We start from the raw sequence: 17,283 nt of genomic DNA, 5'->3' as shown, positions 1-17,283 counted from the left end.
TGGGATGAGTAACCTTAACTATGACTGTGTTTAAGTGGAACAAGTGTTATTTACGTATGTTTCAGTTGGGTAAATAACAACATTTTTCTGTGTTTAAGTGGAACAAAGGTCCTTTATGTATATTTAACTGCCAGAAAATACAAAGAATTGCTTGATAATACCATGAGTGCCATATCGTAACATATCAAATGTTGATTTCAGTGGGGGGAACAATATATTTACTGTGTTTTCCAGACTATCATAATAATCATACAGTTCTAAGACTTGCCAGATAGTGGCATTGGAGACCATGTAGTAACAAACACACATGCACACTCATACATGTGTGCACAAATGCACACATTTTTTTCACTTACAGTGTGCTTCCTCCTCCCCAAAATAACCACTTTTTGACAGGAAACATTTCTGTTTGGCTGTTTAGAATTTACATTGTGTTAGCAGAATGCCTATGTTCTACTCAGTCACAAATAACATCTATACCTATAGCTTATATATACACAACACATTTATATTTACAATTATTTATCCATTCATACATATATCTGTATCTCTTTGTATATATTTAGATATATATATATTTATAAATGAGGGGGGTAAAGACTTCCTGCTGATACAGATAAGTATATCCAAAAACCTAGAGGTGTTTCCTGTTAGAAAGTGGTTATGGGAGTACAGTCTGTAAGTGAATGAAACAGGTAGCTATTGCCATTTAATGATCATCAAAGTAATAAATACTCTCATGTGCTCATAGATGAATGATCATCAGTCTAACTTCATAAGGGCATTATGTTTGAGTGGGTGTGTGAGAAGCAAGCCAATATACATTATCATAGGTAAAATTTATTCCATTTAATCACAGTCAAACATAAAGTGCCAAGCCAAAAAGTGTCTGTTCTTATGTGGGGTGATAATGTCTGTGTGAAAGCAATTTACTACAGCTGTGAACTGAAACCAGTTAAAAGAACTGTCAAGGGTAGTGTGTGTGTGTGTGTGTGTGTGTGTGTGTGTGTGTGTGTGTGTGTGTGTGTGTGTGTGTGCGCGTGTGTGTGCGTGTGCACACGCACACGCACACTTGCACGTGACAGTTTCTTTCACTTGATCTTGGAAAAGTACGAGATGAATCCATTCAAAATGGTTATTCTTCACAGTGGGAAGACAGCTTATGAAAGCAACTAATCATTATGACTTGATCATTGAAAGTTTATCTGTGTATTTTGTTAGGGGCAGAGAGAGAGAGAGAGAGAGGAATATGGCATTTTTTTAAATTTTTTTTTAATTAATCACAAACATGAGATACACCATGTTAGAAAATAGCTATCATGATTGGTCAGTGTGTGTTTTGAAGTAACTGACAACAACTGTCACAGTTTAACAATTTTTGATCTTGCTAGCCCAGAGTAATATGTGCTGAAAGTGAAATATATTATTTTGATCAGATTTTCATGTCATCATAGTCAGATGTCAGAGATATACTTAGTCAGAGATTCATTATACTTGGTGAGAATTTCTATGTTATGTGAAATCAACTGACCACTACTTCCATTTGATTAATTAAATGAGCAGTGGTCAGATGTGTTAGCAGTAGTGTGTGTGTGTGTGTGTGTGTGTGCACACACGTGTGTGTGTGAGTGTGTGAGTGTGAGAGAGAGAGTGTGTGTGTGTGTGTGTGTGTGTGTGTGTGTGTGTGTGTGTGTGCGTGTCTGTGTGTGTGTGCATGCACTCGCGCACATGTGTGTGTGAGTGTGTGTGAGAGAGAGAGAGTGTGTGTGTGTGTGTGTGTGTGTGTGTGTGTGTTTGCATGCATGCAAGCGTGTGTGTGAGTGTGTGCATGCATGCACGAGCACATGAGTGTGTGAGTGAGTGTGAGAGAGAGAGAGTGTGTGTGTGTGTGTGTGTGTGTGTGTGTGTGTGTGTGTGTGTGTGTGTGTGTGTGAGAGAGTGTGTGTGTGTGTGTGTGTGTGCATGTGCGCAAGTGTGTTTATCAAACTACAATGCATAGCTTTTGGTAGAATTTCTTTCACTTGATCACAGCCAGACATCGAATTTGTGTCCAGTAAGAATGTGTCTGTTTTCAGAGTGATTCTGTGAGTGTCTGTGTGCAAATGTGAAAAACTTTATATATTCTCTAAAAAAAAAAAAAAATCACATCAATCATTTATGTACCATTTATCCTTACTCTCAAAACAGATGATCTGTAGCAGAAGAGGCATATAGTATGACAACATGTTTGCAAAAAGAGCAAAACTATTTCACACTTTATTAAAGAAATGAAACAACCCATGTTTCAGCTTTCAGAAATAGCACTTTATTATATAGTTTCATGCTGTACCTATTTTGTTTTTTTTTTCATTCAGTACAATCTTGTCAGTTCGCAATAAACATACGTTTTGCTTTTTTTCTCATGAGGCAAACACAGAGTGTATAATCTCAAAACAAGTGTATCAAGATTGCAAATATATTGTTAAGGTAACATAACTAAACTTGTACTTATTTGACCCTAAATATATCTGTACTGAGTTGGCATTATATATGAAGTAAATGTGATATGTTGCAACATAGAAGTTATCTTTTTCTGTAACTGCAAAGCTGCTACAACAAAAGATCCCTCTACTGACATGCAAAATTACATATTTATCTTCAATGCTGCCTTCAGGTCCCTAAGGATATAATGGAAATATTGAAATGAGTAAATATCTAAAGTTCCAAGGGATATTGTTCTAAAACAGTTGCTAAAAACTGTCAAAAGAAGACATTGTCTCGTGCATGGGTACCACTATAAGACTTAATAGTTATTTCACTTACAGTCTGGCTGTTTGCATTGTCTTCCATTACAGCTGGATTTATAACCTTTGTTCAGAATAAAAAAAATAATACTTGTCAGAATACATACATAGCAATGTGGCATTATATCAGAAGTAAAAGTTATATATATTTTTATCCATAAATTTGACTTTCTCTGTAAATATAAAGACACTACTACCAGCAACCTCTATTCTAACAAAACTAAAATGACTTAAGCAACTTCAACATTTAGCTACCTTTAGGTCATAAGGTAGAAATGGCAATCTTAGATTCATAAGTTAGTAATAGAATAGCTGCCTTGTGGGACATTTTAAACCTGGCCAGTTATCCCATTTGTTACTTAAAATGAACCTGTGCCATTGGAATTTAGATTCACCTAATCCTTTTCAAGATCCATATATATAGTTTTAGGCACTCAGTGTCCAAGATGCAGCTGTTCTGTTACCACTGCACCTAAAAGCACAGCCTAAGTACAATCATAACTAAATGTCTAAATGCATAGCGCAACAAAAATTTCAGAAAAAGTATAAAAATGTTATCATATATATCATTGTATATTGGTACAAATCCACAATAGGCCTTCAAGGCCATTAAAATTTGCCAGGATAATAAGTTGCATTATATTCAGTCAATGTATATGACTTTTGTTCACTACCAACAACCTCTGTTTTAACAAAAGTAAAATGACATAAGCAACTTCAACATTTAGCTACCTTTAGGTCATAAGGTAGAAATGACAATCTTAGGTTCATAAGTTAGTAATAGAATAAATGCCTTGTGGGACATTTTAAACATGGCCAGTTATTCCATTTGTTACTTAAAATGAGCCTGTGCCATTGGAATTTAGATTCACCTAATCCTTTTCAAGATCCATATATATTACTCTAGTGATAATTACTAAATCAAAGCATAGATACTTGGAGGGGACCCATTCACTGGGGTAAAGCATTTAGGAGCTGCCTCTCTCCATTAGTAGTTACAGGGGGAGTTCTGGGGTAAATTTCCTATTTCCCATACATTGAGCCAAGTTACATTTGAATGTGGTCAGGGATGAGTTTTGTTTAACATTGACAGGGAGACTGTTTCCGATCAGTGGTACCCTCTGTGAGATATACCTGTCACTCCAAAATATTCTGCTAATATGTATAAGAGGCTTACGTCCATGGACCAAGTATTTCTGTTACCTTTTGATTCATGGATGTAAAGTAAATCCATCAGTAATGGGTCAGAGGATGCCTTGTATGACAGACAGAGGTCACCTCTTAGTCTATAAGAGATTAAATATAGTGATAAGGCTTTAAGGCAGTCCATGTAGGGCATATTGTTTAGGGCTTGAATCCTTTTTGTAAGGTATCTTTGCAGTCATTCCAGTTGTTGTATGTGCCTGGACAGATACATGCCAAAAGGGGCATTATACTCAATGATTTAAAATGGGCTAAGTAAAGGGCAACAGCAACATCCGTGGATCTAGAAACAGTTCCCTTTTTTATGAGCTGTGCTATATAGAAGGGCTTCCTTACCACAGTGGACACATGCTGATCAAAATTTAAGCCACTGTTCACATAAGTTCCCAAATTCCAAACTACTGGGCCAACTCATGGGTATGTTGTCAATGTGGTATCTCCCTGGGGAAGCAGACTTTCCGAAGGAGATGATGCATTTTCTGGCATTTAGCTGTAGTCCATGAGTCTGGAACTAGTTATTTGTTTGGTACAAGGCTTCCTGTAGGATAGCAGAGTCTTGGGAATTTGACTACTGCTTCTAGCTTGCAATCATCTGCAAATGTAGTTAGCCAGAGCCCTTTGGTATTGGCTTTTACTTCTGAAAAGTAGATGCTAAACAGAAAAGGTCTCAGCACTGAGCCCTGGAGGACTCCAGTGGTGATTGGTCTTCTAGTGGAGGTAGCTTCTTTATTTTGATCCTCTGTGTCCTATCTCTGAGCCAGTTGATAATCCAGTGTGTAACAAATGGGTTTATTTGTAGTTTATTAAGCTTTTCTACTATGCCTAGTGGGGGGATTCTGTCTGAAGCCTTGGACAGGTTGAGGTAGGTGGTTTGCACCATTTTACCTCTGTCCATTGCTTTAGTGACCTTTTCAAAAAAAGTCTACCAGACTGAGTAAGTATGACCTGTCTTTGATAAATCCAAACTGAGATGGGTACAATGTTTGGAGGTTCTGTATGTCCTTATTGATTAATTATATGACTTTTTTTTCCTTGGCTTTGCATATGAGACTGGTCAGACAAACAGGTCTGTAACTGGCTGGATCCACTGAATATCCTCTGTTATGCAGAAAAATAACTGATGATGTCCTCCATTCACTTGGTAACACACGTATGGAGGCTAAGGGTAACTACACTACATGTCTAAGTATATGTATAGTTCCTCAGCTACTTGTATTAAGAACTGTCAAATGGCAACCGAGATACTGCCTTGTATATGTAGATACCAAATGTAGGCTTGCACAGGCATTTCATTGTGACTGTCTCCTAAACAGCATTATACTCATTTTTATTGGGCTGGGGGAGCACTATATCTGTACTGAAAAGGCATTACATCGGAATTGAAAAATCACATATACATATACATATATATATATATATATATATATATATATATATATATATATACACAAACACACACACACACATATATTTATATATATATATATATATATATATATATATATTTGTGTGCATGTGTGTGTGTGTGTGTGTGTGTGTGTGTGTATGTCTTCATAAAATAACCTTGTTGTCAGTGAAAATATGAAAATACCTCCTAAATATAGACAAATATGAACCAACACTCAGTACGTAGACATGAAATTGTGCACACATTTTTGTACCTAAAATCAATTGTGTGCATATTTTTTACCTAAAATCACTAAGTATAGTATATATCTCAGTGCTGTAAAATAGTTTCTAGAAAATGTCAGTTTTAAAGATATAGTTCTACATGGTAGGTAACACTAGTAGCATTGCCGTTAATGTGTTCAGTTTTGAGCCACCTGATTCTCAATAAACGTACATACATATGATATGCTCTTTTTTTCTGACTGATTTGCTTCACAGAAAAACATGCTGTGGCTGACAAAGTCAGGAAACATCAGAATTATGTATTTTGTGTTAACATCCCAACTAAAAATAATATTTATTTCTTATATGAGTGGTATTTTCTGTAATTTTATAACTGCAGCAAAACAAAGTGTCGGCAAATGTAATCTGACTTTTAAAGGTTTGAGATGCCATGATTTTTCAGCATTTGATAATATTAATACATACTGACCACAATATGTGGCCAAGTATCTGAGTCCAGCCCGGTAAGTTTTGTAAAAGAATCTGACTGTGTATAGGTGGGTGTCAATGTAACATCAGAATGACTACTGGAAATTAAAAAAACTGCAATATATTCAAATCATTCAGTTTAAAGAAAGTACTGCAATCAATGCAATTCAGGGGAAATTATATAGCTATCAAATACGTATTTACTGTTGTTATATTGAGCTTAAATAGCAACATTTTGTGTATAAAATTATGCTGTCACTCTTTGAAAATATTGCAGTACAAAAATGTATTCAATCATTCATTCATCCATTCATTCTCTGATGCCTGCTTTATCACTTTTCATGATCACACAGATGCCAGATCCTGTTCTGACAAACAATGAATGCAAAACAGAGAACTAATCCTGAATATAACCCTCAGTCTATTGAAGGATACATGACCATACTTGCTCACACACCACATATATGCCTATAGGTAATTTAGAGGAATACCAATTCACCTGATAGCTTATTACTGATATGTGGGAGGAAATTGGCAGCAAAAATCCTGGTGGACAAAGGGGTGGCATGCAAAGTACCCCAGATGATATTAAACATTGTTTATTTTATCCAGTGCCAAGATGCAGTTACTTCATTGCTTTTACAAGTAGGAGTGCACTCTGAAGTAATTTTGGATGAGTTTTTCTTTTTAATCTCCTAATCTTTTATAAGAATTTCAAACCATTTAGTTGTACATCTCTTTTCTCTACTGGGAGTGAAAATATCAAACAAAAAGTTAACAACAAGGTAACAACCTTCTTAAAAATGGTTATCCATTAAGAGGTTATCAGTGGACAATTTGTTTCACTGTTACAAAATAGAATACATAAACAGAAGTAACAGAAAAATATACAAAAATGGTGGGAAGCCACACAAATAAGGGGAGATAGCCAAGGTTACATAAGAAGCAGGGATTCTGTGTCACTGACTGCCAAGCCTGAACCATCTGCCCCTTATACAAGTACTGGAATATTGGGTAGCTCTTCTCCAACTGACAATGGACACTAGAAGTGGAAATTGTGGGCTAGCCATCTATAATCTGTTTTTTGACAACTTGTCAAAGAAGCTGGCATGTCAATTGCATTCCCACTGTGCTTGTTTTAGGGACTGCAAGTGAGGTATCATTCATTCTAGGCTTATCTTTTCAGTCCTCATAAATGATATATGAGACAGTTATGAATATGATTGCATATAACAGATGTCTAAAAATACTATGGTCTCTTCATTTCAAGTCTTAAGTCATCAGCTTTACCAGGTTTGTCACACATTTTCCCTTCCTCAAGGTTAGTTCAATTTTTTAGTAATAATGTCACGGTGTTCCTTCTGTTTTCCTTTCACTGCTAATTTTACTGGATGAATTACTGATTTTTAAAGGGTGAAAGGGCAGATCAGAGGCCAGAGATTTGTACAGACTCTATCCCATCTTGTTCATATCATGTCTTTCAATTCAGTGGTTTCTTCTGGGCTGCTGAGTTGCTGTACATCTCATTTCCAGGACTGACTGCCAGCTACCGTTTGTGTCCACATAAGGTTACCACCAGTCCTGATTTCTCACAGGACAGCAGTGGCATTCTGCAGAAATCCAAGAAAAAAATTACGTTCTTAATTGTTATTTGAATACATTTTTATAACTTTCTTGTAAGTATTTCAAAAAATTGTATTTTCTAAGGGAATCTAGGTGGTGACTATTAGAGAAGAGTTGTGTTGACCAACTATTTCAGGCATCAGATGGGTTGATATCATCCTCTGGCTAGGAGAAATCAGATAATAAACTGAGCTTCATGTCCAAGTGAGCCACTCAAAGGTGAAAAAAGTGGCAGTAGGTCATTTGCTCATGTTGAATAATATTGACAAAAATGGGTCCGGGTATTTGCTAGTGCTAAATGGATTGATGATCTGGCCTACTTCTGACCTATGCCAAAGACCCATGCTAACTGTGGGAGGGGTCTATATACCCCTACTGGCCAGAGTGTGTTCCCACCATAATGCCTATTAACCCTGGGTCAATAAGCTACTGGCATGCTGGAGTCCAGTTGCCTAGAAGTACTAATATAAATTCCTGACAGAAGAAGCCATATCTAGAGCTCAACATGAAGGATAGTGGTGTCCTTATAAACTCTCATTCTTCCAGAAATAAATTGTGAAAAGTAAAATATTGGGGGTTTGTGGGTGAGGAGTTGAGGAAGAATGAAAATGGACAAAGCAGATGGAACATTATGGTGAGTACATGACTTCTTTATACAATGTTGTCAATTTTCATACATTCCTCAACAGCTGGGATACAGTCCCCAGCTACGTAAAATCCTGGATGGACTCTAAGGAAGGATATTCCTGAGCACAATTAAGCCAAATTCTGCTCTTCCCCTCGAGACCAGATCCAGTCTGTAATGAATAACAAAGATATGAGGACTGGCCCAAGCTGCAACTGCGCATATGTTGTCCATGGAAGCCCTGGATAGAAACACTAAAGAAGTAGCCATGGACCTAGTTTAATAGGCTCTTAAAGGTTTTGGTAAGGATAGATCCAATTTATTATAGACAAATAATATACAATCCGTCAGCCATCTGGCTAAAGTTACCTTTGCAACTGATTCACCCAATTTAGAATCTGCAAAGGAGACAAATAATTGATCCATCTTCCTAATTTCTTTTGTTCTGTGTAAACAGAAATGTAATTGTCTGTGAACATCCAATAACTGCGACATATATTCATCTTTGTTTGCAAATTTAGGAAAGAAAACTGGCAGATTAATGGACTGGTTGATATTAGATTCTGACACCACCATAGTTAGGAAAGAAGGATTGATTTGTAATGTCACTCTATCCCTGTGAAAAATCAAGTAGGGAGGTTTAGAAGATAATGCTTGAAGTTCTGGAATTCTTCTCACAGAGGTGATGGCTACCAAAAAGATAGCCCTCCAGGTCAGAAACTTTAGATCACATTTTGCTACTACTTCAAAAGGGGAATGAATTAGATCCTGCTGTACCAAATTTACATCCCATGGAGGAGTTTGATCTTTATAAGGAGGTCTTAAAGAAGAAGAAGGGTACCTCTCAAGAAGGCCTTACATAGCTTAGATGAAACCAGGGTAGAATTTTCAAGTCCAATGTGAAAATTAGAGATGGCTGCTAATTGAACTCTAATGGCAGAGGAGCTAGCTCATTCGTTGAAAATCGTTGCCAAAACTTCAAGGACACTTTGGGCTGAAAAAGGGTCAGTATGTTTCTGATGTGCCCAAAAACAAACCTCTTCCATTTACTTCTTTAAAGTTTTCTTGTAGAAGCTTTATGGATAGATAGGATCATATGGTGGACGGGACAAGACTATATGTTGTCTGCCTATTAACGGAAATGGAGAAACCACATTGTCAGCTTTAGGTTTGAAATATCTGGGTGAACCATGTCTGTCGGGTGAGACATGAGGTCTGGAATTGGATCCAGAAACCAAGGTGGGTAAATTAGATAAGGCCAAAGAAAAGGGAACCAAATCTGTTGAGGCTAGAAAGGATAAATACGGATGACCTTGCTCTTCAACTGAAAAGCTTTCTGCAGAAATTTGGGGATCAGTGGAGTTGGAGGATATGCATAGAGGAGACCAGGGGTATAATCATTTAGTAGAGCATCTCTTGGAGATTCCCCCAGTGGGAGGATTAGGGCAAAGAAGCTGCTGCACATGTTGTTTAGGGGAGATGCAAAAGGATTGTAGCAAGGCTGGCCCCACTGGTGAAAAATCATTTCTGCCACCATCATGTTGAGAGACCACCTGTGAGGTAGTAGAATGGACTGGCTGAATTTGTCTGCTATCACGCTGGACTTCCCCAGAATGTGCATTGCTATCAGAAAATGGTTGGATGAGATCATCCATTGCTACACTCTGAGGGCGTCTCAACACAAAGGGTAAGATCTGGTTTCTCCTTGTTTGTCGATGTACCAAAGCACTGACATATTGTGTGTCTCAATCACAATGGTCCCGGAAGGGAGAGAGTCTTAAAATGCCTGCAATGCTAAGAGTACTGCTCTTATTTCCAGGACACAGATATGCATATTGGCCTCTTTGGGGCACAAAGTGCCTTGGATTGTTTTCCCCAGAAAGTGCCCCCCCCCCACCCAATCTAGGAAACATCCATGGTCATTATGGCCTTGGGCTAAGGGAGAATGAAAGGACAGCCTTGTAAAACCTGATCTGATTGAATCCGCCAACAAAGGTATCTCCTACATGCTTGAGTGATTCTTTTTTGCGCTGACGTGTTGATAAAGAATAGACCATTGTGTTGATATCATTCATTGAAGAATTCTCATATAAAATGTTGCTAGAGGAACAAGGACTACAGCCACTGATATTGATCCCAAGTCTTGCAGAATCAGTCGGGCTGAGATTGTGATAATGTGAATTATTTTTCTGAGTTGAAGTCTAATTGTTTGTACTATTAAGAGGGGAACAGAAGCTGTCACTGAAACCAAGCTGAAATGTTTTCCTATGAATTCCAGTGCTTGAGATGGTTTTAACTGGGATTTATTGTAATTTATGATTATCCCCAGATGGGAGCAAGTCTAGAGTACCTGATCTTGTGCTCTTATTAGCAGATGCCTGGTCGGGGCAGTAATGAGCCAGTAGTCCAGGTATGGAAACACTCAGATTCCCTGCAGTTTGAAGTGAGCTACCTCTCCCATGCATTTGAACACCCTGGGGGCTGTGGTGAGGCCAAAGGGCAGTGCTCTGAACTGGTAATAACCATCTCCCAGCTGGAAGCATAGATACCTTCTGGATTGTCTATTCATTTTTATGTGATAGTACACATCCTGAAGGTCTATCGAGCACATCCATTTGTCCTTGCACAAAAAGGGCACAATGGAATGAACCACGACTGTCCAGAACTTTGTGTGTCAAACTGATTTGCTGAAGTTGCTGAGATCGAAAATCAGTCTCTAGTCCCTTGTTTTCTTTGGCAGTAAAAAGAGTATTGAGTGAGTTCAGGATTCTAACTGGTCTGATGGGACCCTTTGGAGGACTCTCTTTTTCTAGAAGCCTTTGTATTTCTAGTGCTTCTGCTTTCCTCTGATTGGGTGGAACATTGGAAAATTTGCATACAGATGGAGGTGAAGGGAAAAGGGAATTGTTTAACCCCTGACCTCTGGAAATGATCCTCTACACCCATGTATTTTATTTTATTTATTTATTTAACATTTCTTTAAAGGGAAAGTCTGACTTGGAATGAAGCCAATTTTCAGTGGCGGCCCTGGGAGAAACGCTTCAGACACATGTCTTTGTAAAGTGGGAGGAAACTGGAGCAGCCAGAGAAAACCCACATGAACACAGGGAGGACATGACTCTGCACAGAAAGCACTCCAGCCGAGAATCAAACCGGAGAATCTCTTGCTGTGAGGCGACAATGCTACTGCTGCACCACTGCACCATCTGACGTATCTTTTGTGATATCTAGCCAGGCTCTATGGTGCAGGGATTATCGACCCCTGATTGCCCCTAGAGGGGGACAATCCAGCCTCCTTTCAGGAATGTTGGTACGGTCTGTCAGAGAAGGAATCTCTATACCCCTGGTTCTTATAGCCTCCTCTGCCACATGGGTGGTGTCTTCCATTCAAGTCCCCCCCCCCCAGCCCCTGGCGGAACCATCTCCATGTGGATCTTGGAAAGGACCCTGGAACTTTCTGAACCACATCTTTTAACCAACTCATTAATTCCTCAAGAAGGTTCTTTGAGGGGTCAAAAAATGTATGCCCATGCAGACAGAGTCTTTCCATCTTTTTCACACCTGGAGAGTGTGCCCTTCACTTTAAGGCCAAACAACGAACTGACATCAAAGGAACAAAGACTTGAAGGGCTTTGAAAAATCACACAAGTGCATCCAGGCATGTCTCTTGATGGAAATGCCTCCCGCTACCCTTGAGGTTCCCTCAGCTGCATGAAAGATAAGCCTCATGGACAAATTAGAAATATATTTTAGGGTAACCAACTTTGAGGCCACAGAAGTCTGTAGTAGTCCACAAAAGGGAACTTGACAGTTCCTTTATGGTCCCTTTCTAGTCTCATAAAGTGTGCCAGGTAGTTCAGCGACTTGAGGGCAAGAGTTACTGAAGCATACACATGCTTCCCAAATCTGTCCAATGCCCTAGACTCCCTGTTAGGGATGGGACAGAGAAACTCTTCTCAGCAAGTAATTTCTTGGTGGCTGCCGTCATGCCTATAGCATCTACGGGCACTCCCTTTCTCCAAAATTCCCTTCTTACAGGTGGTACCAGAATCTAATCCGGTCTTTTGGGGATTGGCTCAACTGTGTCAGGCTTCTTTCATGCCCACCTAGATATTAAGTCAATGAGCTCATTGGTGGGTAGGGTAACCCAGGAGGTAAACGGGCCAGTTCCAAAGGCCTCCAGGAATACCAGTTCCTCTGGAGAAGGGTTATCGGAGGACCAACCACCCCTCCGCTTAAGGATTTCAAGGATGTCTCCAAAAGAGATGTCTTTGGGTGGTGATCTTGTGGACCCTTCCCCCTCATCAAAATCAGTATCTTCTGTGATTGACTCCTGAGTGGAGTCTAAGTGCCTCCTCTTGCACTTCCTCTTCTTAGAGACTTCCTCAGTGGGGTGCTCTGGAGAAGTGTAGGAAGTGATATAAATACTCTGCTGGGTAACTTGGAGATTTTGGGCTGGCTGTCCCTGTAGCATAGAATGGTGGGGCTCAAGGGGCAGGAACACACAGGATCTATAGGGAAGATCCAAGGGGGGGAGATTTATCCATCCTGCTGGTGCAGAGAGCACTCTCTTCACCACCTTAAAGGCAGAGCACTCCAGGGAGAAGGAAGCCACTGGACCCAAGAAGCCATGCTTCCACTCCATCAACTCACCCTGACCGAAAGCAGCCCACCTGAGGCAGAGGTCAGAGCCAAGCTGTCCAATGCCAAGGCTCAAAGGGGAAGAGATGGCTCCAAAACCTTTGGAGTAGACTGTAATGCCTCGGATCCAACAGGGATGCTTTGGTTCCCAAGAGTCATCCTGCTTTGAAAATGTCAGAGCTAGTGTACTCAGAGATAGCTTCTGAGCTGAAGATACCAACATTTTTGGATATAAACATGATGGACCTGGACCTCTGAAATGACAGGTCATATCAGAAAAGGAGCTGATATTGTTGGAGTAGTAGAAACATGGGCTTCCTGACCTGAAGGGGTATGAGCCAGAAGAACAACCAACTATATGTCCCCTGAGAGAAATTTCATCATTCTGTCCACATCAGCCTTGGTCAGACTTCTGGAAGAACAAGAGGATGCCACCGATGGAGACCTAGAGTGCCGGCATGATTTGAGGAAAGGGGACAGTACTTTAGAGGGTACTGGGTCTACAGGAGGGGAATACCTTGTCCTAAGCAAAGGCCTCAGAACCGAAGCTTTAGTCAACTCCAATGCCGACTGGGCAGGAGCAATTTTTGGATCTGACATATGCTTTTTCTTTGGTGGTTGCATGGTAGGATCCAAGGATGGAGTTGAGGACTCTGAAAGCCTTGAAGACTTAGACAAAGGCTCCTTTGTCTTGGGTTTGGGGGACTGTGCCCCAGAAATAGCTTCTGAAAAAGATGAAGGAAATAATCCTTGCAGTATTAACTTGCTCTTCCACTCCACCACTGCTCATGGATTAAAAGCTTTGCAGATAGAACAGTGTATCTGAAGATGGTCTGGGCCCAAACAGTAGATGCATAAAGCATGAATGTCTGATGAAGGCATCTTGTGCCTGCATTTCTGGCATTTCTTAAAGCCAGGAGGGCCTTTTTCAGACATTCTAAAGATACTAAAGAGAACAAATGTAGAAGGATTTTATTTTTACTATTATATGTAGAAATATAGAAAAATGGAAAATTAGAAGTATTACCAACAATAGTAATTTAAACTATACTAAGAAAAGTGTAAAGGAGAAAAGGAAATACCAACTATGGTAAACTATACTACACAAAAAGGTGTAAAAGAGATGATTTGTAAATAGAAAACTGTTAAAAGTTAAAGAGAGCAAAAAAAAAAAGAGAAATAAACTTATTTCAAATGTTAAACACTTGAGACCACATCCAAACACAAAACTGGCAAACGAAATCTGAGGTATGTTAGGGGTTGTTGCATTATGGGTAAGGAAGGAGTTTGAGAGTTTTTCCATGGCCATGAGCTAAAATAACATCCAAGTCTGTTCCAAACTCAGCTGTTGAGAAATAATGAAAATTGACATCAGATTAGCTGTTATGTTTTTCATTGCATAGGATGTCTTTAAGGCCATATTTGGAATACTGTATACAGTACTGGACACCTCACAGAAGAAAGCAAGGGAAGTGGGACATATGCAGTCAAGGCTGCTGAAATAATTAGTGGAATGCTGAGGTTAGAACTTTAAAAAATGGCTAAAGATGTTGCATGATGCACTTTGAAAGCAAGAAAGATGGATGCAAGGGAACACGATATGGACTCACGATATTGTTAGGAAACTGGCACAATCTAGTTATAATGGGAAGTGAGACCTAAGTGGCATTTAGAAGCTGTGAGATATGTTCCTAGTAAATGAAATGCTTTATGCAGAAATAGTGGCAAGAACTAGGAACAACCTGATGGAGAAAGTGATTTCATGTAGTTAAACAGAAAGGGTTTAAGGGAGTTCGAGAAGGGTGAAGAATGGGGACTTAAGATAGGGGATAGTCTACTTAGGGGCTGGGCTGCAGCAATCTGGTGGTCTTAACTGACAACTAATAGAGTTATATGTAAATGACTAGTTAAAAAGAAAAACATGAAGCAGTTATAGTTCTCAAAGGAAATGTCAGAGAACATGACGGTCAAAGACATATTTGGGCAGTTAAAAGACAAAGACTAAAATATCAACTACCACCAGGAAGAGCTAAAAGAAACTAAGTAATCTTTTAAGGAAGCTGAATCACATATTGCATTACATATTACAAAACCAATGATGCAAAGGTACAAAGACCTATTAAGAAGGTTAAAAGGGAAAACTAGAAGTTTAAAGAGAAGAAGCTATGATGATTAGCTTTATTAATTCAAATGCTTGTTGGAAATTAAGTCTAATCTGAGGAACATTATTAAGGAAGCTTCAAATGTGAAGCCACCCAAAGAACAAAAACATATTTAAACCCATAATTAATAAAAACTCTCTTTCTGGTGAGAAAAAAACAATAGTAAAGCAACTTAAAAAAAAACCCAAAAGACAGCAAGGCTCCACCGAAATAAGTTCAATCATTTAATAACACAGCTTTCATCCTTCAGCATAAATGTTGCACTGGACTTCATCAGAATCCAATATTAATATATTATGTTTATACCCATGACATTCCCTTTTAGGGCTGTTTCCAATATATGTTAATTTAGTCAGCACAACACACAAAGTCTAGTTTGGGATTATAAATGTATTGGCATAATTTATAGGGTTCACTACTGCTTTGCAGTCATATAGTCTGGAATGCTAAAATTTAATAAGAATATTTACTACAGATGCACAAATTAATAGAAGCATATCACCTGGTCTTGAATTTAGTGGGGATAGGTGAAAGCCATGTAAAGAGATTTGTCAGTTTTTTATTGTTTTATTATTTTTTTTATTAGATTTATTTGTTAACCAGTAAGCCCACTTGACAAAAGTGTTCTTTTTTGGGATAACCAAGGAACACTGTCTAGTTAAGTGGCATACTTACAGTTACAAAGTAGGTAAACAGAGGCTGAGGGAATCTAACCCTGGAATGCACAAAGAATCTAATTAATAGTTCATGGTCTTAATCTTCTACACTAACTGGCAAGGTGATGTTTGTCATTTGTTTTCAAACCAATCATATCCAGGTTTCTTCAAGAAGAATAAATAAACTAAGTTGAGCTGAAAGAAAATAGTCAAAGTAAACCATGACTGGCTAGGCCTCATTTTGTCAGATTTAGAGAAAGTTGCTGTATGCCTTTTTGCTCCATATATATCTTACGGTCATGTTTACCAACTGCTTTAGTCAGGTGAACAGGAGGGGAAGAAGAGAACTTTCTTAGCATTATGTGGATATTAGGGGTTGAGAGAGGGAGAGAACTGTAACTTACATTATGTTGGTAATTGGCTTCCTGGTGGAGAAGGATTATGGCGCCTTGACCATGATCCAAGTGACTTGGATTTGTCTAGTGAGCCCAGCACCAGAGTAGTCAGCAGGGGACTTGGGAATTTTCCAAGCATGCCTGTCACTACAGACTGACATCTGTAAGTGATGAGGTAAGACAGTGAGCTTCAATCTCTGATAAAATTAACAATATTGCACACTGGCAGATCTTTGTAATATTCATGACCTTACAAGACTGCACATCATGCTTGGGTCAGGGCATGGGTAAGTTATATAAAAAAATCTCTAAAGCAGAGAGGAGGTTGTTGCACAGGTATGCTTTAATCTTCTCTCTGGACTATGACTGGGAAAAATATCAGAGCGACTCAGGGTGTAAGCAGTGCTAAGAAACAAGAGATTGAGGAGAGGAACATGTGCAAGCAGATGGTTAGTTAAACACAGTAAAAAGTATACAAAATAAATAAATACATTGTATAATGCTCATATTTTGTAATTAATGTAGAGTCATTCGGTTTAGCCCAATTCACTTCTAAAGATTGCAACTGACTACATGTGAAATCCACAAAATCTTGAAAGGACTTTAGTTATAAGGGGCGCTTGACCCCCCCCCCCCCATAACCCACATAGTGTAGAGCCTCATGCCAGTACCCCTCTTTACATAGATGATGAGATTCAGAGTCACAGACTATCAGTCACTTTCAGGCTACATCAGTCCCAGTATTGTAGACTATGGCCAATATAATAACCACAGTAAACAATGGCATCAGATTTAAACTGACATATTTTTTACATTGCTGTAGAACTTACCATATGTTGATCATCTATTTTATCAAAGAAGGGCGTTCAGACTTCCCACTAAGCTTTATAATCTCTGGAGAGGCACAGAGTAGGATGAGTCACTAGCACCCTTACACATATACTGTCAGTTCCCAGAGGATGGGCCTACTTATTCCCAAACCATACCTGCTCTTTCAAGTCCCAAATTATTAATCAAATGAAGGTTGCCTTGACCACAGTCAGGGCTGTGCCATGGGCCCTCTATGCTGCTGAGCTGGTAAATTCTTCATAATTT

At 39.0% G+C, this 17,283-nt stretch overlaps 1 protein-coding gene across 2 annotated transcripts in view; it reads right to left on the bottom strand.

Annotated features, from left to right (window-relative positions):
- Nucleotides 1–2,282: 2,282 nt before the first annotated feature.
- HSPB11 (heat shock protein family B (small) member 11) overlaps nucleotides 2,283–17,283 on the bottom strand; it is a 280,522-nt gene continuing 265,521 nt past the window's right edge. The window contains exon 5 of one of the 2 annotated variants that reach the window (XM_044085470.1): nucleotides 2,283–2,847. In XM_044085470.1, the coding sequence (XP_043941405.1) occupies nucleotides 2,740–2,847 (108 nt within the window). In that variant the 3' untranslated portion in view covers nucleotides 2,283–2,739. The remainder of the gene's footprint in view (nucleotides 2,848–17,283) is intronic. The other variant, XM_044085469.1, reaches the window with a different exon arrangement.

This window comes from Protopterus annectens, chromosome 10.part0 (genome assembly GCF_019279795.1).
Source record: "Protopterus annectens isolate FY-2018-M chromosome 10.part0, PAN1.0, whole genome shotgun sequence".
Taxonomy (NCBI): Eukaryota; Metazoa; Chordata; order Ceratodontiformes; family Protopteridae; genus Protopterus; species Protopterus annectens.
The sequence above is the reverse complement of the archived record's forward strand: the minus strand, read 5'-3'. Positions and strand labels throughout refer to the sequence as shown.